At 36.1% G+C, this 22,225-nt stretch overlaps 2 protein-coding genes across 9 annotated transcripts; one reads left to right on the forward strand and one right to left on the reverse strand.

Annotated features, from left to right (window-relative positions):
- Window positions 1-1,316: 1,316 nt before the first annotated feature.
- On the forward strand, window positions 1,317-5,216 carry LOC132269080 (uncharacterized). Its single transcript, XM_059770103.1, has 3 exons — window positions 1,317-2,170; window positions 2,278-2,527; window positions 4,817-5,216. Exons 1-3 carry the CDS (start codon window positions 1,365-1,367, stop codon window positions 5,003-5,005), a joined length of 1,245 nt encoding a protein of 414 aa, XP_059626086.1. The 5' UTR covers window positions 1,317-1,364; the 3' UTR covers window positions 5,006-5,216.
- Window positions 5,217-7,332: 2,116 nt separating this feature from the next.
- On the reverse strand, window positions 7,333-21,394 carry LOC132269079 (probable inactive histone-lysine N-methyltransferase SUVR2). 8 transcript variants are annotated; one of them, XM_059770102.1, is made up of 13 exons: window positions 21,236-21,394; window positions 20,513-20,570; window positions 19,800-19,855; window positions 17,705-17,946; window positions 17,558-17,593; window positions 16,825-17,473; window positions 15,679-15,921; window positions 14,705-15,534; window positions 14,058-14,323; window positions 13,466-13,532; window positions 13,304-13,354; window positions 9,645-9,741; window positions 7,333-7,716 (listed from the first exon to the last, which is right to left on the reverse strand). In XM_059770102.1, exons 4-13 carry the CDS (start codon window positions 17,885-17,887, stop codon window positions 7,688-7,690), a joined length of 2,451 nt encoding a protein of 816 aa, XP_059626085.1. In that variant the 5' UTR covers window positions 17,888-17,946; window positions 19,800-19,855; window positions 20,513-20,570; window positions 21,236-21,394; the 3' UTR covers window positions 7,333-7,687. The 8 variants fall into 8 exon arrangements, with proteins under 8 accessions (XP_059626085.1, XP_059626080.1, XP_059626078.1 ...); XM_059770097.1 differs by having other exon boundaries at window positions 14,705-15,921; window positions 20,513-20,542; XM_059770095.1 differs by having other exon boundaries at window positions 14,705-15,921.
- Window positions 21,395-22,225: the final 831 nt, after the last annotated feature.

The raw sequence follows: 22,225 nt of genomic DNA on the forward strand, positions 1-22,225 counted from the left end.
AATGGTTTTTCTTTTTCTTTTTTTAATTATTATTTTTTTTTTATCATGGCAAACAAAGAGAAACGGCACATATCAAGCTAAACAATCCTGAGCTGCTATAAGAAGAACATTATGCGGAACATGTGAAAGAACAACATCCCTAAAAAGAGGACTTCTGGATAGCGCCGTTAAAGCATGAACCACCTCATTGCCATGCCTATACACATGGCGAAGACAAGCTGAGAAAAAACTCCGAAGCACCACATGAATATCAAAGGAAATGGCCTGAATATCAAGTGGTCCAGAATCGACATTCAAAACAGCACTTACCACCACCAAAGAATCAGATTCAAACCAAACATGAGAAAACTGAGAAGACAACGTCCAAAACACAGCCTTACGCAGACATATAACCTCAGCCAACATCGCATTAGAAGCTGGAAACAGACAAAAAACTACAGCCTTAAAAATAGTATTTGAGAAATCTCGAAAGACAACTCCACCTCCCCCCACGTGGGAAGATTGAAAAAAACACACATCCACATTACATTTAACAATACCTAAAGGGAGGCAACCAATGTGACAATGAAGATGAAGATCGTGAACGGGAGGAAAAATGAACCAAACGGTTAGACCAACTGCATGGCATGAATGACTATGTTTTCGGCCTCCTCCACTCAACTCACCAGTTCAATAAGAATAACAGGATTGTTTTATTTAATTTAAACCAATAAAAAGTCAAACAATGGCTAGATTTTAAAAAAATAAAAAGTTAAAGATGATGATTCTATGAATTAATCTTTTATATATTTTTGTTGTTTTAGTAGTGAACAGAATAACAGAATTGTTTTACCAATGTATTAAACTTATTAAAATATATATATATTACCACATTCACTACTAATATAATAAAAAAATATTAAAAATCAAAGAATAGTTAGAAAATTCAGACTCGATCTCTAGATGATATAATAAATCTCACCAATATAATAAAAAAAATATTAAAAATCAAAGAATTGTTAGAAAATTAAACTCTCCTAAATTTTCTAATAAATCTCACCTCCTAAAAGAGTGAATTTTCTAATAATTCTTTTGAATTAATCATTCATTTGGATAAATCTGCTTTGTTTTCTCCTTGAATTATATAATAAAGTTTGGTTGTTACTCTCAATTTTCTTTGTCATCCCATAAATTTTGTGCTAGTAAATTTAAGTGCCACTAATAGTTTCCAAGACACAAGTAATGGCCACGAACAACGGGTTGGCAATACTAAGACGTCAGGAAATAACGTGTATTTTTAATAATTCAATGGAAATTTGTACAATTAGCTCCTTTTATATATAATAAATTGATGATCCGACGGCGTTGACCGCTAAACGGGGAAAATGTCGTGCACTTCTTCTCTGTTCGGCTCTGCACTTCCCATCCCATCCCAGAAAACGAACACTCCCACCAAAATCAAACGATCCAAACCATGCAACGTCAGCCCTAGAATGTCACTCGACCCACCACCACCCTCACCCCTAAACCCAAACCCTAGCCCTAACCTCCTGAAGACCATTACCAGACTCCTGTGGGGCCAGTCCCTCCCACCCCAACTCCTCATCTCCACCGTTCGTTTAACATGGTCCACCGCCTGGCAGCTCATGATGTCTCAGCTCGCCCCCTCCGACTCCTCCGGCAGCTACACCAGACCCACCAGTCGATTTCGGGCCAATTCCAATTTCTCCCGCCAAAAACCAGGTAACCTTCACCTCTACGTCGGGTTACCTTGCCCGTGGGCACACCGAACCTTAATCGTCCGCGCCCTCAAGGGCCTAGAGGACGCCGTGCCCGTCTCGATTGCGTCACCGGGCATCGACGGTTCTTGGGTATTCCTGAATAGCTCTGTCCCTGACGGGAATGGACTTGTACCGGGTTCGGATAATGCAAATGGGTGTAAAACCCTAAGAGAGGTTTATAAGCTTCGGAGGGGAGGCTACGATGGCCGGTCCACGGTTCCGATGCTCTGGGATATGGAGAGAAAGGATGCTGCCTGCAATGAGAGCTATGATATAATTGAATTGTTCAATTCAAGTTTGAATGAATTGGCTCAAAATTCAGAATTGGACCTTTCACCTCCATCTTTGAGAAAACAGATTGAAGAATGGAATTCCATCATATACCCTACTGTCAATAATGGTGTCTATAGGTAATTATCAATGGTATGGAATTTAATTTCATAAAATTATTTAATTGGTAAACTCTTGGTCATTTATTTCATATTGAATTGTGGTGGTTTGATGCTGCAATTTGTAGATGTGGGTTCGCACAAAGTCAAGAAGCGTATGATACTGCTGTCAGTGAGTTGTTTAGTACGTTGGACAAGATAGATGATCATTTGAGCCGTTCTCGGTATTTATGTGGAGAAATGCTGACCCTCGCGGATATATGCTTGTTTACTACCTTGATTCGGTTTGATCTTGTGTATAATGTTATGTTCAAATGTACAAAGAAGAAGGTGATTGAATATCCCAGTCTTCATGGGTATATGCGAGATATTTATCAGGTACCAACTCGTCTTGTGATTATTATCTGCTTAAGGAGTTAAGTGGTGCTGACTGCTATATTTCCATTGGATTTTATCATTTAGCTCATAATGTGCAACTTGCCTTCTGAGATCTGAATGTATGTATGGCTGTGTCTTTGTGTTAAGAGAGCATAAAGAAGTGAATGTTTCATCTATTTCAATATCACCGAGACCTATTCTGAAGTTGGAATTACAATTATATTAGGCTATGTTCAGCCACATGTAATTGGAGCTTTGGAATTGGAATTGGAGAAAACTGAAAAGCAACTCAGAAAATTGAACCAAAATTTTCTCCAATTCCAATTCCAATTCCAATTCCAATTCCATGCAGCTGAAGACAGCCTCAAAATAAATAGATGTGGGATTGCAGATTGGAAAAGTATGTCATTAGTTGTATTTGAGTATTTGGGCTGTTAAATGAATTTTGATCAGAGGTTAAAGAACTAACAATTTAGTTTTGTCTTAGAAGATGTAGATAAAAGTGTGTGATTATAATCTACACGAGTTGGTGGTTTCAATGATCCTAAATATTTCATATTTTCCTCTGGTATTCACTTTTTGGCTTGACGAAGATCTAAATTTGTGGTAGATTCCCACCGTAAGCTGCTTATCTTGTTAAAACATAATTCAGATTCTAGGTTATTCATTTATTCACCAACCAGAGATAACTTGCTTGTCAGGAAAAAAGAAAGGGAAAGTCCAGTCCTTGTTGATAATTTGCACAACAGTACTAGCCATCGGCTTTAGGTCTTATCTCCTAATACTCCCTCCCACAAGGAGAGGTGCAGGTTCAAAGTATTTGCTAGGACTGAGTGTGTAAGTGTAAAAGATATGCACATCATTCTCAAGGTTCAAGCCCTGCTTCTTATCACAATGCTTGCATTTATACTCATCACTCCATCCTAGTCTTTAGTCTATATTTCCTATTTTGTTCCTTCCACCGGATAACTAACCGAATAATATTTTGGAAAAATTAGACTTTCGTGACCAAAATTAAAAATAATAGCTCAAAAGTGACCTTAAAGTTACAAAAAGATAAACCAATTCCAAAGTTATATTGCTCTTTAGTGACCTTTTGACACTAAATTCCATAAATACCCTTTAGTCTCTATTTTTTTGCAGTCACGTCTCTCTTTATCTGTTTTGTACACCAAATCCTCCTTACATTCAAATCCTTCATTCTCTTTACAGTTGGTTAAAAGTACGATTTTATTATGTGATTCTTCAATTGTCCTAAGCCACTTCACCAACTCTATGTTCTTTTCCCTGCAATTAACATTGTTTGCAGAGGAAAAAAATACAAAAATGGGTGCCCTCTCTTCCTTCTCCATCTCTCCATTATCATACCCGAAGCTCTTTCAAACACCAGCACCACCACATTTCTTTGTTCCCCACTATCTCCTCCATCAGAATCAAAGAAAACCCAACCACCATCACCACCACAAGAACAGAGCTTCAAGAAACATTAAAGCAGCAAAATCCATCATCATCATATATGAGAAAATCCTCTGATCTAATTACAAAGGCACCACCACCGTTGCTGCTCTTGCCGACAATCATCTTCTCCGGCAAATTCGCCCTTGCCTATGACTTATCAAAAAAAAAAAAAATTTCGCCCTTGCCTATGAGCTCCGGTCGACGAAGTGTGAGTTGATAGACGGCTCCCTCCCGGCGTGCCTCAATGGAGCCTACATCCCCAACCCGCAGTTCCTCCTCGGAGCCTAAACAAAGATCTAAACCGATTTGTTTAAAGATACCCAAAGGCTTTGGATAAAACCCAGATCGTGATCTTGTGCACTGGAGGAGAGAGAGATTGACCAGAGTGGTTGAATTGTTGGGATATAATGTAAATATAGCACTTTGACAGAATTGCCCTCAAATGGTCGCTGAAGAGCAATATAATTATAGGATTGGTCACTATTTATATTTTTGTAACTTTAAGGTCACTGTTAAGCTATTATCTTTAATTTTGGTCCCTAAAATCTAATTTTCTCTAATATTTTTCAAACAAAAAGGAAAGACACTAATTGCATTAGTTTTTGAATTGTTGATAGAACTGATTCTAACGGGAGAACCTGGCGTATGTATCCGGTTAGCAATCAATTTTTGCAGGACAGTATTACTCTTGGCAACCCTTGCATAAGAGAATAGGCTATTTTGGTGATACAAGTTCTATAAATTACATTGATGTATTGAATTATATAAATTGAATTTTTGGGTGTTATATTTGCTGCTTGCCTAACAATTACATGTTTATTTCCTCAACAGATTCCGAAGGTTGCAGCAACTTGCAATTTCGAAGCAACTATGGATGGTTACTACAAATTTCTTTTCCCACTAAATCCTGGTAACATTCGGCCGATCATGCCTTCAGGTTGTGAGCATGAGGTCCTCCTCAAACCTCATAACAGGGAATCCCTGTCAGTTGTAGATAAAAGTGTTCAGGTTTATGTCTAGCAAAACTAACATTCAATGCATGGTTTAGACATGTAAATTTCCTTTATATATATTATCAAAGTGTAATACTTGAATTTTGCTGTAAAAATTTTGCTGTAAACATCCTCCCACAATGAAAATGATCGTGGAACTACTTGCTACATTTCCGATTATAAACTAATTGTTATTGTTTATCTCAAATAAACTGCAGTTATGCTTGTATTGATAGAAATTGCATTTTAACAATTTATCTGGTTCTAGTGTTTGGGATCAAACTCCCCGAGTATAAATAAAAATCGGCTACATGAAACTGGAATGGCCTTGACATCATAGCCTGTTTATAATTGGTATTGAGATGGAGGTAGCAGGAATCCTTTCTTTTCTTTCCTTTTTTCTTTACTTTTTCCTGGGACATTGGTAGCATGTCTTATTGTTATCTCGTTATACTTCACTATATTTGAGCTGTTTTAAGTACAGCTTCCAAAAATTGGTAGAAGTTCTTTATGTTATAACTATTTTTTAAAAACAAATTGGCGTCATACTCATTGCTGACTAGAGATATTATTCGCATTGCTGCACCTTGCTGTTGGGTTCCTCCTTTTTCTTTTCTATCTGGATACAGAAGAGGGAGGAGGAGGTTGTTTACGGAGGAGGTTCCTAGAAGAGGGGAGATAAAAGAGGAATTTGAGATGAGTTGACGAAGGTTGGAGGCTCTTCGGCTTAAGATGGAGGATCAAAACAGTAAACTTTCATGGCATGGTTGATGCTCATAGCCAATCAAATCACAATGAAGATTATGGATTAATTGGAAGGAGAGGAGTCAGAAAAGGGATGTGAAGCTTGGGAGAGCTGAGTTTTATGAGACTCTATTCTGAATCTTAGCAAAGGAGATATTTGAATGAATCACTTGAATTGGTGACCATTGGGAAGGACACAGAGTGGTTAGAGTGGCCCTTTTCGGAGTAAAGAGGTGGTGATAGCTCCACCCTAATGGCATAACCAAACGACACTGAGATCACATTGGTACATTGTTAAAGATGATGTTATGATTATCTGTTCACTTCCATCATCAGCATGTGGAATTTAATACGAGCCTAAAATTCTGCATTTTGATTTCTAAGAGGGAGGAACATCGGATTTGAGCGGTTACAAAGTGGGCAGTGTGTACAAGATTCTTGAGAATATTAGGCAAAGTGATTGAAGTTACATGCTCCTATGCAGTCGAGAGATTTGTGTGGCCATCAGAACGGAACAGATTCACTTTAAAAAATGTGGAATTGTGTATAGATGGGTTGAAAAAAGTTGGAACTGTATTCGAGGAAGAGCTGCTTAGTATTTGTTTTGCTTGGAGATCGCTATCTTTTTTCTTCTTCTTTTTTTCTTTTTTACCAAGCAATTCTTCTTCTTTTTTTCTTTTTTACCAAGCGGGGAAGGATGGGGTGAGTCAAACCTGGACTCCCAATTGACTCAAAGAACTGAAGAAGTACCTCTACCAACTGAACTACACAGCTCACCCTGCTTAGACATCGCTATTGAAGTTGCAATTTCCTGAACAAGCAGCACACTGCCTTTCCCACCTGTTAGTTGCTACCTAACATCTGCCCTTTTTCCCTCATTGAAGCTCACCATTTTGGGCCAGTTGCCCTTACTGAAGCCAACATAAAGAAAAAGCATCTTGAGAATGCAAGGCGTATCAGATCAAGGAGGCAGGCCAAAGATAGTGGGTGATTCCTCTCTTGTTCCTCTAGAGGTTGCATGATTTTTGTGTGATCCGTCTCTGTTAGGATTTGGAACCAATTCCTTAGCAAGTAATGTTGGGCTTTGGTCAAATCGCCTATAGACCCTATGAACAAATTTTATATCAGCTCTAATTGGGAGATTCGTCTTCACAAATCAGAAGCAACTACAAAATTATAACCAACCTAAAGCTTATTTAGGTTCAGCGTGAATATGATTTTCAATGTTGGAATTTAAACAATTCAAAGGAAGGAGATGGCATCCATGTGGCCAATAATACCTAAGACCGATCCCTTTCCATGCTGGGTGGTGAAGGGGAACAATTTGAGACAAACTAAACAGAATTACTAGTCTGAAACCCATGTCCCAGCACTCAACATCAATCAGAACTTCAACCAAAATCAATATCCTCTCAGTTCTTTCACACGTGTATCCTTCAATTGGTTCATGTTTCCAAGGCTCCCAACTCCAACACACACTTAGAAACAAGCAATAGTACAAGGCTAAAATTCTGTGCAAATTACAATGGTGAAGCACAGAATAATTCAAAACTGATGATATTTTTTTAGAGCAACGTATAGAGAGGGTGCCTGTGTTGCATAGTTGGCGACTAGCACTCAAAAAAGGCCAATAATTCTATTAGCAAAATATTATACGCAATGTACCATACATGAAATGCACAGGACAAAATAATAATGTGTTCCGAGTTGCCAAAAGGAAAAGGAGGCAAAATGTTATTGATTCATGACAACATCCATTATGTAGATGGTTGCTCATAGAACATATCTGAATTGACCTCCAAAGGTTCCACCATACATGGTCCGCATAACCTTGTGCAGATTCACATAGATCTCAAAGTTTTAGGGTAAATCTAGAGCCAGTAGCAAAGTCCGACCAGTATCAACCAGTGTCACATTTCCCCACTGAGCAAAACATCAAAATAGCAAATCCCCTCAGATTGGAGGTTCATCTTCTAGTACCTCTGGATCTAGATCCTGTGTTACAGAAAACATATTGTTAGCAACAGCAAGAACAGCAAAATTTTTAGTAGAATGCAACCCAAGCACTCTGAGATCATTGAGATTCTATTATTGCATATCTACCAAATAACATTTAAAATCAAAACTTTTATTCCTAACTTGGAGGAACCAGATTTAAGGTGGCACACAAATGCCACAACCAGTAGGAACTGAAACATGCCTAGGACCCGACCAATTATTATAAACTCTGTCTTCCGCAGCAATTATCCTTCTCCATAGCTTATCATCCAGCGCTCCAAATCTCAAAAGCTATTTATCCAAGAAAAGCATTGATAATGATTGATATGGGTGGACTTATTTATTTATCATTTACATGGACAAGCCTTATCTGATTCACCAAGACATACTTGAATTCGTCACCCTCTCTGTCATTTCAGACGTCTCTTCTACAAGCTTTTACTCGACCAAATGGAGTTCAAACCTGGCCAAAGCAGCTAATACTAATTCATATCCGTCACTTGTTCTAGGCCATACTAAATCCTGCCATATCTTGACAGGCCAGACACATTGGGCATATGATAGAACAGATCAATAGCCAGAAGGCCCAGAACATAAGAACAAAATACTTAAAATGGCCTTGAAGAATATACAGAATTATAAGTTCAATTTCAGGGTCAATTCAAGGGGGTGTCTTCAACTCTAATTACACCAAATAACTCTGTCATTCCAAAAGAATTCAGTAATATATCGGAAGAAATCGGTCTCCCATTACTTTCTTCACCATCTCAAACTTGGAGGAAAAGGCAGCATCAACTTCACAGTTGGCATGCCAACATGTAGAGCATGGCATTTCCACAGAGGCCAACATGTGAACATGGCACCCTCACAAAGGCCAATGCGTCTCTCCTGCACAACACATGCAGCAATCCCAACGAAATGATCTCCCATCTATGCTTAACATAAGGACTGGTTTTACATAACACGTGATCTTCTTTGAAGATGGCATGTGCAAAAAGGATTAAAGAAATGTAAAATTATTAAATTGGTTCTTGACTTCTTGTGTCAAGAAGAAACCATTAGGTATTTTCATTAATACTCGCTTCTTTGACTTCTGACTTCGTTTTTTCCAGCCGGCGTAAGTTTTTCTTAGAGAATCTGGTAACTCATTTGCAACTCTTAAATTCTAGTTACAATTTGACCTTGATATTTGTTTCCACTTTCCAAATCATTTACACATTTGACAATTTCAAAATAATAATAATAATAACAAATTAACAATCAACCAAAAAACTCATTTGTGTTGCATAAAGAATCCTGTTTCACCTGCTTTTCTGACTTCTGATAACAACATAAATACCAATATCGTTATCATTAGGCTTTCTGACTCTACCTTATCTACTTGATTGCCTCTATGATGCATATTTTATCTTTTTACAGCATTTCAGCACCATATGTTTGTTGAAAAGGAACTTTTACAACACATCCAATCGAGTAGAACTCTCCAAAATTCTCATCATAACTTTTCATTTTTTTTTTTTTTTTTTTTTGTAAGTCATCATATACTTTTCATTTTTATAAATACAAATTGAGAATATTTCTAATAATTTATACTATAATATCCACTAAATTTTCTTCTGAGACTCTAAGTAATTCAATCTAATATACTTATATATACCAATGACACGTAATGGTATCACTGGCCAGACACATCATGCCAGATATAAGAACTTCAAACCTCACATCCTGGCAGATCTTAAGATACCCAAGGAACCTTAAAGAAACTGAAAGAGCATATATAATTATATAAACATGTTCACAAACACATTGATAAATGCTATTACAAGAGTAAAGTATTTTAGACACTATCACAAGAGAAAATGTGGCATTGCTGAAAATACAAAAACATAAAAAACCAATCCTCGTAATAGATAAAGAATACTTACTACTTGAACGTTTAATGTTTCGGCAGAACTTGCTACCACAGCAACACCGAAATGCCTTAACTGGATGATCATGATCATCAAAATCAATACCATAATCCTGCAGGCACACCATGCATAGCTTCTTAACATAGGACATAAGCATTGACAGAGTGAGGCATAAATTATTTGTAATATGATGGAGCATTCAACGAATAACAATGATACAACAGAATCGAAGGATGCAATTGACTGTATAAAAGCAACCACGCGTGTATTCACGATGCTAATCGACCAACAACACTCAAAATGATAAGATTTGCAGAGTACACTAGATTAAAATAAATCCATGAAACCATCTGTTACAACATTGATACCAGATGACTCTTGCATAATCTAGTTCTGATAGGAAAAAATGTCTGTACGATTGATGACTCCTCAGTACGATTGATGACTCTTTTCTCCCCTGATATAATACACGTATTGTAAAATGTTTTACTTCAAAAGATTCTAGCGAAATTTAGTGATCAAGTAGAAGGAAATTGACATCCACTTCTACAAGCTCAGGTAAGTAACTCCTTTAGAGACCTTAATGTCACTTCCTGCAGCTCTTGCTATAACTTCTTGTCATCAGACACCCTGCAAGCACTTATTGATAGAGTTGCATGTCATGATCAAGTTTTAGTTGTATCTACAGTCCTTTAGATTAGTTTAGAATGTTCCAGAATGCGAAAAGACTCTTACAAGAATGTCTAAATATCTAGGATACTTCATAAAAGGTTCCAGAAAGTCTTCTTATAAGAGGTAGGAAGTTTCTGTACTCTCAAACAATACTAGAACTAATGACACGCAATTTGTGTGGCTTAATTTCCACAAGCATTACTAGACATCTAACAAGTTTGCCTCTTGTTAATAACTCGTTTCAATGGCTCTTGACAGCAGTGCATAATATCTATATTACAAAAATATATGTCATGATCAATATTAATATCTACATTATAAATATAAGTCATGATTAATATCCGTATTATAAATAAGATCATGTTTTTCATGCATGATATTGTTTATAGAAAATCAGTAAGCCTGGATCGATTAATTTCCACAAGCATCACTAGACATCTAACAAGTTTCCCTCTCGTTATAACTCTTTTCACTAGACTCTAACAACTGCCTCTTGACAGCAGTGCATGATATCTATATTATAAATATTAGTCATGATCAATATCTATATTATAAATATAAATCATGTTTTGAATGCATGATGTTTTTAGAATAAATACTCCCCCTGTCCCATATTAATTGTCTCTCTTTGGTAGCATAACTTTTTAAGGGGACATGCAATTAATGCATTATCTCCTTTTAAAATTACTAAGTTGTCCTTGTAAATTTAAATATGTATATTACCAATTTAGAGGATTTTTGAATCCCTTAAAGGGTAATTATGGAAAGATAGCATGTATTTTGCTTTGACTTTTCAAATGGGACAAGTAATTTGGGACATCTAAAAAGGAAAGAGGGACCACTAATATGGGACAGAGGGAGTATATTTAAACAAGAAGATTTACAAAACAATAAGCCTCGATCAATCGACAATTTTCCAAAAAGTAGAACATACTGAAGTCAAGAATAGCTGGATAGATCATCCTGTGCACGAAAAGTTTTTTAAAACTTCTTTAAATCATAATCCTAGAGGGTTAGGTTTTCTTTTCTGATTATAACTAAGAAACCTTAATGTTGTGTTTGATAAACAGGAATGGAATACCCATTCCACCAATTTTTTTGTTTGGTAGGAAAATTAAAGTGGGAATGACCATTCCATGTCATTCCCTTGGAATAGAAAAGAATGAAAATCCATTCCACATCTCAACCTATGGAATGGCCATTCCATTCCCAAGAAAAATTAAAAATAAATAAAAAAATCACGTTCCCAAAAAAAACTCACGTTCCACCAGCACCACCAATGCCGCCGCCTTCAGCCACCACCACAACCTCCTTCCACCACCATTTCTTTTAAAAAATTATAGAAGAATGTTATTTTGTTAGTTTAATTTATTTGTCACTGGGGTCTTTTGAATAAATCAATTTGAAATTCATTCCATTCTAGGTTTTAAATTGGTCCAACCAACTTGGACGACTAGTTATTGAAGATCAAATCTTTGGATGGAGAAGCAGATTGCGTGATGAGTGGATCTATTGACGAACGAACTGTGTGCCTGGAGACTCAAGTGAAGAGTTTGGTGGATCAATCCGTGTTAGGAACTAACTGGGAGTTTTCTAGGGTTTAGAGAACTAATAGCCTAATTGCAAGATCTCTTTACCATAGAGTGGAACTGATTTACCTGGCGTTGGTCCCATGGTTTTTCCAATGTTGCTAAAATCGGGATTCAAAGTAGGATCGCTGGGGCCTCCATAGAATCAGAATCGTAGAATCGGATCAAGAATCGTAAGATTCTACCAAACTAGCAGAAAAACATTTCAAACTAACTTGTATCTCTAAAATATAGCAAGAATAAGTCCAAAACAGAGTAAACGTAAAAAAGTACCACTCCAAATATAATATATAAGAGAATATAGTGCTACTAATATATCCAAATAATTCAACTAATCAAGTTTAAACTTTCAGCATCAATTCAATTAGATATGAATTATTACTTATTAGATGCTGGTGCTACTAACTATATGAATTATTTAATTATGAACATAAACATTATACACTGAACAAAATTAACAAATTTATATCCAAAAACAAATATAGAACAGATTAACAAATTAAGGAACAACTGAATAAGAAATATCCATGCATAAATTAATTAGGAACAACTAAACAAGAAACCAAGAACATAAATCAATTAATCAAATGCCCATGCATGCTGCATATCAAAACCCTAAGAAATCAATTAATGAAATACCGAAAAAAGGAAAACAAACACACATTTTCTCATCTATGTATTTAATGTTTTGGGGCGCAAGACCGTTGGGCTTTCTTAATAAAAGAGCTCAACCCATCAAAACAATATATCAGCCCATTAACAAGGCACAAAGTAAAATCATATAGAATCGGTAGAATCTTACGATTCTACGATTCTGTAGTACGATTCTACCATACGATTCTTCCCAAAGGAGCGATTTTCATGCGATTTAACTCGTTTTGGGGGTCTAGGATCGTAGATCGTGCGATTCTACGACCTAGAATCGCAATTTTAACAACCATGGGTTTTTCCCCATTTAGGTTTTCCACATAAAATCATGTGTTCTTGTGTGGTTGTATGGTTAATTTACTTTTGCTCTCTATATATAACTGGTTCATATGGTTGCATTTTAAGCTAAATGATTAAAATTTATAATTCTGTAATTGTAGGACAAGATATATTCACCCACACCATCCCCTCCAGATCTATTTTGGGACTCACGCTTACACATCAGAGCCTCAGTTACGGTCCTTTGATCCTTTGACTCATCAGAGCCATATTATGCCAAACTCTAAATACACTTGTGTTTCTCATGTGCGCCAAATATAAACTTGATTAGATATGGATACATGTCTGATTTATGAACTAGCATTTCTACCAATAAAGTATCAAATAAAAATCGCACTTTATTTATCTCTCATCCAAACTATAATCAAGTATGCATTCATGAGAAAAACTTCATAGCAATATTGTAATGAATCAAAACCTACTTACCCAAGTTAGCTCTTCCAAGGCTTTTACCTTCCTTGTTGTGAAGAAGGCCAGCTGCATCAAGGAAACACACAAACTCCATTAGATAACTGGTGTACAGAATTAAGTCTACCACCAATTGTGGACAAAGCTGAAGGATGCATCACAGTATATAAGATATCATACATGATAGTAGTGGTGATCAGGAGTCTCCACTTCCACTGGGATCTCAACCAAGGTTGAATCAAAACATCTAGCAGAATAAGAAATATATTTATTCAATATCAGAACACAGATGAATATTCACTTTACAAATAGACAAAAACAGAAGAAAAAAAGGGGGGTAAATGGAAGAAAATAAAGAAAACTAAAATTTGACGCAATCTTAATGTAGGTGCATGAGAGAGAGAGAGAGAGAGAGGGAACAGCAGAAATACGGTAATTAAAGAAATTTTAATAAAGACATTTTTTGTCTTCTAGCTTAATAGAAATTATAAAATAAATACTTTAAAAAATATATATTGTGGATCGAAACTGATTCACCCTTCTATTCATTGTAAAGTATTGCCAGGGTTGTGAACCAGAGTGTAAAAGCACCATGGCAAAACACCGAAGATCCTGGGAACATCTCTATTATTGACATGAATTACAGTGAATTACCGAATTAAAAACCAAATTGTAAAAGGATAATGAACAACTAACAGGAAAGTTTGAAAAGAAAAGATAAATGTAATGAAAAATACCACATGTACATGTGTTTGTGTTTTTATAAATATACCTGTGATTAATAAACCTTGCAACATTTCCATAATATGTCGCATCCAAACAAAGAGCTTCTTCATCCTTTAACACTCCCTCTGAACTCCAATCTGCATCAAGAAGCACAGGATATGCATGTTCCTCAGCACTGGGGCTTCGCGAGACTCGCTCATAGAGCTCTGCATTGGTTAATACTTCCCCAACATATTCACACACAAATGCACCTTTTGGCAGGTCCTCAAGGGTACGAAGACCCCACCCTTTGCCTTCGGGTGTCATAAACACCTGAAACATAGAAAAACTAAAATGAAACAATAATAAGAGGTATATTAAGAAGTCCTTTTTTTCCCCGATAATTTCAAGCAAATGCACAAACCCACAATATTGCCCCTAGCAGGGCTCTAATGCCCATTGGTAGGTATATAAGAAGTTGTAGACACAAAAGTATCTTTTTCAAAGTCTGTCAAAAAAATTGTATATATGAGATGTTAGCTCAAATTTTGTAAAACCTATTCTGAAGAAACTGCAAAAAGATTGTTTTCAAAAGTTTGGTGCAACATATGCACAGGAAAGATTAAAAATAAAAAATAAATAAATAAATAAATATAAACATACAACTCCAGTCAAAACAGACAGAAAACTTTGAGATCGAGGCACAAATCTCACCTGCAAGTTACAATTTATCCCCCGCTGAACCACCCGATTACCACAATGTTTACTACAGCCACATTTCCACCAACATTCTTTGATGAAGTTCCTCATTAAGTGACCCTTGCATTGTTCCAAGATATCATCATTTTTGGATCTTATCAATGGACATTCTTTACAGTAATAGTGGCAATGATTTTGAGGGTCACGGTTCATAGAAACACACTCATCTAAAAAGTCCTCCTTAACAAGGCCTTCTGGTGTGTATGCAAAATCACCATGACTCTCGTGAGCACATGCACAAGGTGTGGACAATGATAGACAATCACCAAAACAAGTCGAACAAGAATTCTCATCCCCAATTCGAGCCAGAGAGAAATTCACATAAGCATTCTGGAAAACTACGTTTTGGGGAATATAATGAAACTTTGGTGGACAGTCACTGTTGATTTGATTAACCAGTGAAATCACAACTCTTTCTTGTCCTTTGGCTATGTCATTAACATCATGCAAAGACCTTATATTATCAGGGGTTTGTTGATGCTGCTGCACAACCACCAAACTACGAGAATTTATGTCTTCAAGGCAATTCTGTTCTGTATCAGTATCACAACCATTCCCAGTAATATTCTTATCAGGTTGTACACAGTCCTCCATACCTTTCAAAGGTGGAATTCTCGGAACTTGAGGCAGAGCCACCTCAGCAGCACATTGAATGTTGACTGATCCATTCAAATGACCAAATGGCATGTCTCTGGCACCTAAAGCATCCGGTGAATTAGATTTATTCAATAACTCAATAGCTGGTGTTACACCTATTCTTCCTTGTGATTCATTAGAGTCGCTTCCTAATTCCAAAAAACATTCGCACATATCTTTCATCAGTTTCTTCACAGAAAAATTTGGGTCCAGAAGTTTGTAAGATCTGAGGCATTTGTCCTCCACCAGTTTCAGAACTTCATCAAGACAAGGCATGTGAAAGTCAGGCTTACCTAGTGCAGAGTTACAACTCAAAGAAATTTTAACCTCCCCAAAGGACGAGGAAGCAATCTCTAAGTTAGCAGAAGATTCATCGTTGATGGTTGCAAGCTCAGAGTTAGTCCTTGTTTCACTTGGCGAAGCTGGAACACTCCCATTTTTTTCTTCGCCTACAGATTGAGATACTAGGGCTTCAGGACCATCTAATTCTCTGATTGAATCATTTCCATTTAAAGTATTTCCTTCGCACGATGGCTCTGTAAAAAATGAAGAAAACAACAACTGACATCATTACCATTTCATATTCAACAAAATTTATGTGAGAGCTTTGCTCTCAAGTTGAATTACTACTTGTCATTCCATGCATCTTATTGACGTAATAATCAGATATTTATTCGCCTAATTAATTGGTATGAAATAACTGAAAGATGTGGATATAACTCGATATCACTCGACCTCAATAGTATTGAAACGAAAATATTATCAATAATTTTATTAAAAAACCCTCAACAAACAAAATAAATAAATGAATAAATAGATAAATAATTGTGGGTGATTGAAGTAGCACCAATTAGAGATAAAATGAGAAAAAATCAATTAACATGGTTCGGCCATGTGTAGCGACGGCCAATCACTACACCGACAAGGAAAAGTCACATGGTCCTCACAAAAAATAATCTCAGGGTGAGGAGAAGACCAAAACTAATATGGAATGAGATAATTAGGAAGATATTAGATCGAGTAAAATGACCAAAGACGATTCACAGAATCAACCTTTAAATAGTTAGGAAAAAGAGGATTCACAGAATCAACCCTTAAATAGTTGGGAAAAAGATTTGATGAGGATTTAAGTTGAGATAAATAGGTCTTTCAAGTTTCAACACATCAACATGTGTCCGTGCAATGTTTGATGATTTCAGATTAGACTCCTTCCACCTACTTTGGCAGATCAACCACCTAAGTCATCAGATTGAAAGCTTACGCAATGAACGCATAAATCAAATAAACCAACAAAGTTTAGAATCTCAAGTGACCAAAGCAAAAGGTGAATCCAATGACCAAAATAAATTGAAATGTACAAACCTTATGGACTAGATAAAAGACCTATGTTATAACATTGACAGTAATACACTTGATTAGTCAGAAAATATAACATGTACCTGGATGAATCACTGCAATAGGAACCTCAAATTGTGGCATGTCATCAGTAAATGGCTCATCTTTTGGCTTGATCAATGCATGACTATTGGGCACTTTCTGTTTGGGCAAAAGAACAATGCCGGGATCAACGTTTGGCCCTTTAAAGAGCACTGCATGAGCTGGCCTCTCAGAAAATGATCCCTTCTCTCTTTGAGCAGTTTGGGGGGAAAGTGGTCCTTTTCCCTTGTCCCTGAGATGTACTGGAGAAGATGTTGAATCAAACTCGGTTCTCTTTGCTGGCTGAGTTCGGTCAGTAGCACCTGCTTGAGAAGGCTCAGATCTTTCCTGCACTGCCAAATGATTAGGCAATATAGGTTGTTTTCCTTTATTTCTGATAAGTGGGTGGGGTGAAAAAGGTTGAGATTCAGCCCTCGCCTTTTCAATATTGGAGTGAGTCTCTATTATGCCCTGTGACTGCTGCAAGGAACTAGATTGAGGTAGTTCCGGTTGCTCCACTTTAGGCCTTTTAAGTGGAGTTCCACCGGACCTGGGGCTAGAGTTACCCAAAGAGGATGAAACTGGAGCTTCTTGGTGTCTTAATCGTAACCTTTTTAAGGGACGTTCAGGCTCATCATGCCCCTGATCTTCTGAAGCCAAATTATCGTCCTGCTAGTCAAACAAAAGGTGAAAAGCAAAAATAGTTAGCGAGTATATGTATAAGGTCCCTACAAACAAAGGAAATGAGTCACGTACATCAGTATTCTCAATTTTCTTCTTATTTTCCGCAGCCTGAAAGATGAGATCAATAAAATAAAAAAACATAAACAAATGTTATGAAAAAAGATTAACAAAAAGAAAAGGAAGATGCCGTCTGGATAATAAAAGAACGAAATAATGAACCTTTGTGTCCTCGCAATCAAATATAGCGTCTGCCAGGGCCCTGTAATTTTCTTCTTCAATAAGTTCCCAATTTTTTTCATACAATTTTAAAAGATTTTTTAAGACGGGTTTCACTTTTTCTTCAGGAATGCCAATATCCCTCATAGCACGAAATGCTTTTGTAACTCTTGGATTGGGTGCCATTTCTCAACTCCAGCAAGTTTTTCCACAACAAGCTCCCAAACTTTAAACACACTTGACCCCTGCATTTTACTACATTTGTAATGAAACCCACATATGATACATTGTTGCATAAAACAAAAGTTTAAAAGATAGCATTCATTAACAACATGACATGGGATACACATTAACTTTGAACTAACATGAAGGGATGATGCAAATAAAGCGGCAGACAGCATATATATTATGATCTCACCAAAATTTGAAAGAGCCCAAATTTTGGGCAAGATTACTATCTATTCAAAGCACAGTAAGCACCTCAGTTTTTTATTGAACATTCTTTCGAAAAAAATAAAGAACACTGATGTCTTTTGTCTTTTTTCAATGTGGTCACAAAGAACTAAGAAATAAAAGGACAGATGAAATCGTTGATCCATTTTATCAGTGTTTCCAGTATTGCCTCATTTTGGAAAAAAGAAGTCAATCCAATTTAAGCATCACAGATAAATCAGGTGACCCGTCCCCACACCAATCTAAGTAGCTAATATGTCTTAAGGATGCCAAAATATAATTAAATAAAAATAGACATCGATGACAAATAGATATCATGTGATAATTTTCCCCTTTAAGGGAAAGCGACAATTACTATTAAAAATCCACAGCAAAACTGACAAATACAAACGAAAGTTCATAAATAAGTACATCGGTATGCATATACAGGACTAACTGTAATTGATGAACAAGGTGACTAGAGTAAAAATCATAAATATGCTGGAACAACGAGCAATACTGATGAAAGGTGTTTGCTGGAGTACATATCATCACTGAACCCAACACATGCGGGAACACATCCAAATAGAGTTGGAAAAATGACGCGAAGTATCTTTTGAACACTTCAACATAAAATTGCATGCATTGTTAACCTTGCGCTGGAATTAAAATGTGTCTGTATACTAGTTGCATTGCGCAAATACTACAATAGATGGAAAGGAGAATCATAGATGCACCCCCATGATCTTCTAATACTTAACATTTATAGAACAGAACCCCAAAACGGGATTAAAAAATAACTTGGAGGGCTTAACTGTGTAACCAAATAAGGCATCTAGCCAATATAAAAACCCTCGTCTGGAGAGGCATTATTGATATGAAATAACAAGAAGTTCAATTAACATAACTGTTAAACTCTATATACAATATACTTTGTAAGATGACTTCAACAAAGTGCAAAGTTGCTATAATTAATAAAAAATAATGAGGTTTTGGAGAATGTGATTAATACAATTTTTTTTTTTTTTTTTTTTGGTAAGTAAAAATTGTATAAAAGAAGCATTCAAAAGGGGAACGCATCCCTCAAAAAATACACAAGGCCTAATAGGGCCTCTAAACTCTCAGGGAGTCCAAAAAAATCAACTATTTCCTCCATGGATGAGCTGTGTGATCCATGTTTATTTATAGGAAAACAGTGTGTACCCCAAGTCCTAGTTTATGTACAACTCATCATTATTCTGTAAGCATTTTGGGGTGATTTTATGTATCAGTGAATCGGGCACCATCTTTTATACTTGGTTCTCGAGGGAGTTATGCACAACCCATCATTATTCAGTGTTCTGGTGACTTGTGAAGGATCATGTATTTGTGGCTCTTGTGACTCTTGGCGAGTTGAGTACAACCTATACCACTAGAGACACAAAGTTGTGTGCAATTCTTAGATAAATAATTGTCTTACGAGGAGATTAAGTAAACTAATGGTTAATCAAAGAGATTAGCGGGGTGATGAGAATAATAAGTTGAATAACTAAATAGAAAGATGCTACACATTAAACTTGGAGAACCAAATTTGAATTTATAATTAATAATTGAATTCAAGGACAAGGTGTTAGTGGCTTACCAAAAACAAAAAACAGAAAGAAAGGAAGGAAAGGATGTTTCTGACCTCAAATTTGTGGACGTGACAAATTGCTTCAAGAAAGAAAGAGGCACTGCATCAATCTGTCACACTATAAATCAGAACCCAACACACAGTAACAGACCAAGATTTAAGACACCCCAGCCCCGCTTTAACAAGTTTTGACCAAGCAAAAATAACAGATTAGTGTAAATACGGGTGCTCATCCAGCACTATGCCATATGCTACATCTCACCTTTAACTACAAATACAAGAAACAACAGCTGGACAATTTTACCCGTAATAAACCGCTCAAAATTTTCTTATGCAGACAAGTAAACCTAAGCAGCTAGGTCATTGCCACTCTTGACGCTATGGGCAAATAATAGAATTTTTTTCTCAATGGGCCAAGTCTTTCTCCCTACTTCAAGAGATTAAAGGCAACATATTCACTTTGTGACATTTTCCAACCTTTAATGACATAAATTTTTCATAAAAATGTTATTGCCTCTCTTGGATATAACTTATTATATAAGAGGGATGTACTGGTAATTACATTTTTACCTTTAGCACATAGTAACAGACAAAGATTTTAGACATCCCCGTCCTTAACATGTTTTAACCAGGTGGAAATATAAACATAGAACTCCCAAAATAAACATAGAAATCAATTAATGATATAACATCTCTATCTGAAATTTAATTTATTCCCAAAATATAAACATGGTACTCCAGAAAAAATAAGCAAAAAAGAAACAAACCTCAGCTAAGTGACTTTATCAAGCAAAACCCTGCCGAAATAACTCAAGCCATCAAAACCTGATTAATACAATAAAAACTAATATCATAATTAGGACATGCTTCAAATGTACAAAGCAGCATTCCCCATATTTGGCTATTAAAAAGATTTCGGAAAATAAATAGATAATCCCTATTAGTTGGGACCTTATGATAAAATAAGCCATCAATTAAATTTAACCCAAAACATCGAAATCCCTCATTCTTTTACATTCTAATTTTCAACCTTACGGACATCAAGGTACCAAAAAAAAAAAATGAAGTCAAATAGATTTTCTTTTACTTTCTCCGACTAAATTTTCTCAGCAACCAAACGGATGGAGTGCGAATGTGCATGTGAGTGCTCGAGATTGCATGTCCGTATATAGAGCTATGCAATAAATGTTGTTCCACAGGTAAATAGAGGTAATGTACTTAGCGACCCAAAACCCTTAAAACCCTAAACGATATTAAAACCAAAGTTTGAAAAAAAAATAAAAAAAAAAAAAAAAAAAAGAAAAGAAATCGTGGTTTGAAAAAAACATTCAAAGATTTCAAGCGTTCGAAGTCACGAAAATATTATTGCAAGAAAAAATAGAAAGAACGATCGACAAAAGAAAGAACAAGAATATTAACCCAAAAAAAAACGTTGAAAATGAAGAGATTGAGTACAAAAATTATAGATTCAATTCGAAGAACAACCTTACCAGCATTTCCCAATTTGGTGTACAGCAAGAGTGTTTTTGAGAAAGATAGGGCAAAATGACATAGCAGGTGAAGGGAGTATAGAGAGAGAGAGTGGGGCGTGTGCGTTTTAGAGAGAGGAGAGAGAGTGCGAGTGTGTGACTCGAGGGAGAGATGCTGTAGTTCGATACAACGTTGAACAAACTCAAAAATAGAGCGTGAGAACGCGCGGGTAGGGGAAAGCTTTGTGGTGGTGGGTCCAGCTGCAAGATTGATGATTTGGCGATAAAGTATAGTGGTGTTTAGTAGCGCGTGATATGAACGCGTACGAGCTATAGAGTGGCACGAACGCATCGGAAAGCTTGTAGAATCATAGATACGAGCCATACGGTATCTGAAACGGTGACAGATCAAGCATCGATGACTAACTTGCGCCTGTGGTGTTCGTACGCCAGATTTCAAACATAATTACCTCCCCCAAGCTGATATTGACTGACAATGGGGTAGTTACTTTGCCAAAAGAGGGAGACGACACTCATTGGAAATTCGGAGTTTTGAGTGAGACAAATCAAACGGGTGTGATTTACATTTCAATAAACAATACTATTATTACTTTTTTATTTTATTTTATTTAAAAAAAAAAAAATAGAATGTATTTGAATTTTTTTTTTTTTTTTTTCAAATTCATACTATATAATAGTTAGAAAAATATAACATTATCATTTTGAAACTGTCACGTATATGTTTTACTATAAAAAGAAAATGTTAACATATTAGCATATCTTATAAATTTCTAAGTGTGGATCGACAGTTAGGTTACTTTGTTAATCAAATCATCAAAATTAATGAAATTAGTCACTTAATTGAACGCTGAGTTGATAGGATAAAAGATGCAAAAAACCCTACAATAAATTTTTGGTCGACATTTTTAGTAAACATAGCAATCATCCATTTTGAGGGTAATATGCAAAATTGCACTCATTAAATTCAAGGTTTTTATTGTAAGATTATTA

The sequence above is a fragment of the Cornus florida genome, unplaced genomic scaffold (assembly GCF_030987335.1).
Source record: "Cornus florida cultivar Cherokee Brave unplaced genomic scaffold, ASM3098733v1 CherokeeBrave_3.0.0_Hap2_Chr08, whole genome shotgun sequence".
NCBI classification, from domain to species: domain Eukaryota; kingdom Viridiplantae; phylum Streptophyta; class Magnoliopsida; order Cornales; family Cornaceae; genus Cornus; species Cornus florida.

Bases quoted from the DNA above. Each gene is read 5' to 3' on its own strand.
- LOC132269080 (XM_059770103.1), top strand. From the start codon at position 1,365: ATGTCGTGCACTTCTTCTCTGTTCGGCTCTGCACTTCCCATCCCATCC. The intron at 2,171-2,277 runs GTAATTATCAAT...TGCAATTTGTAG, and splicing joins GTCAATAATGGTGTCTATAG to ATGTGGGTTCGCACAAAGTC. The intron at 2,528-4,816 runs GTACCAACTCGT...TTTCCTCAACAG, and splicing joins ATATGCGAGATATTTATCAG to ATTCCGAAGGTTGCAGCAAC.
- LOC132269079 (XM_059770100.1), bottom strand. From the start codon at position 17,887: ATGGCACCCAATCCAAGAGTTACAAAAGCATTTCGTGCTATGAGGGAT. The intron at 13,355-13,465 runs GTATGATATCTT...TCCTTGATGCAG, and splicing joins CTGATCACCACTACTATCAT to CTGGCCTTCTTCACAACAAG. The intron at 7,717-9,644 runs GTAAGTATTCTT...TCTGTAACACAG, and splicing joins AAACATTAAACGTTCAAGTA to GATCTAGATCCAGAGGTACT.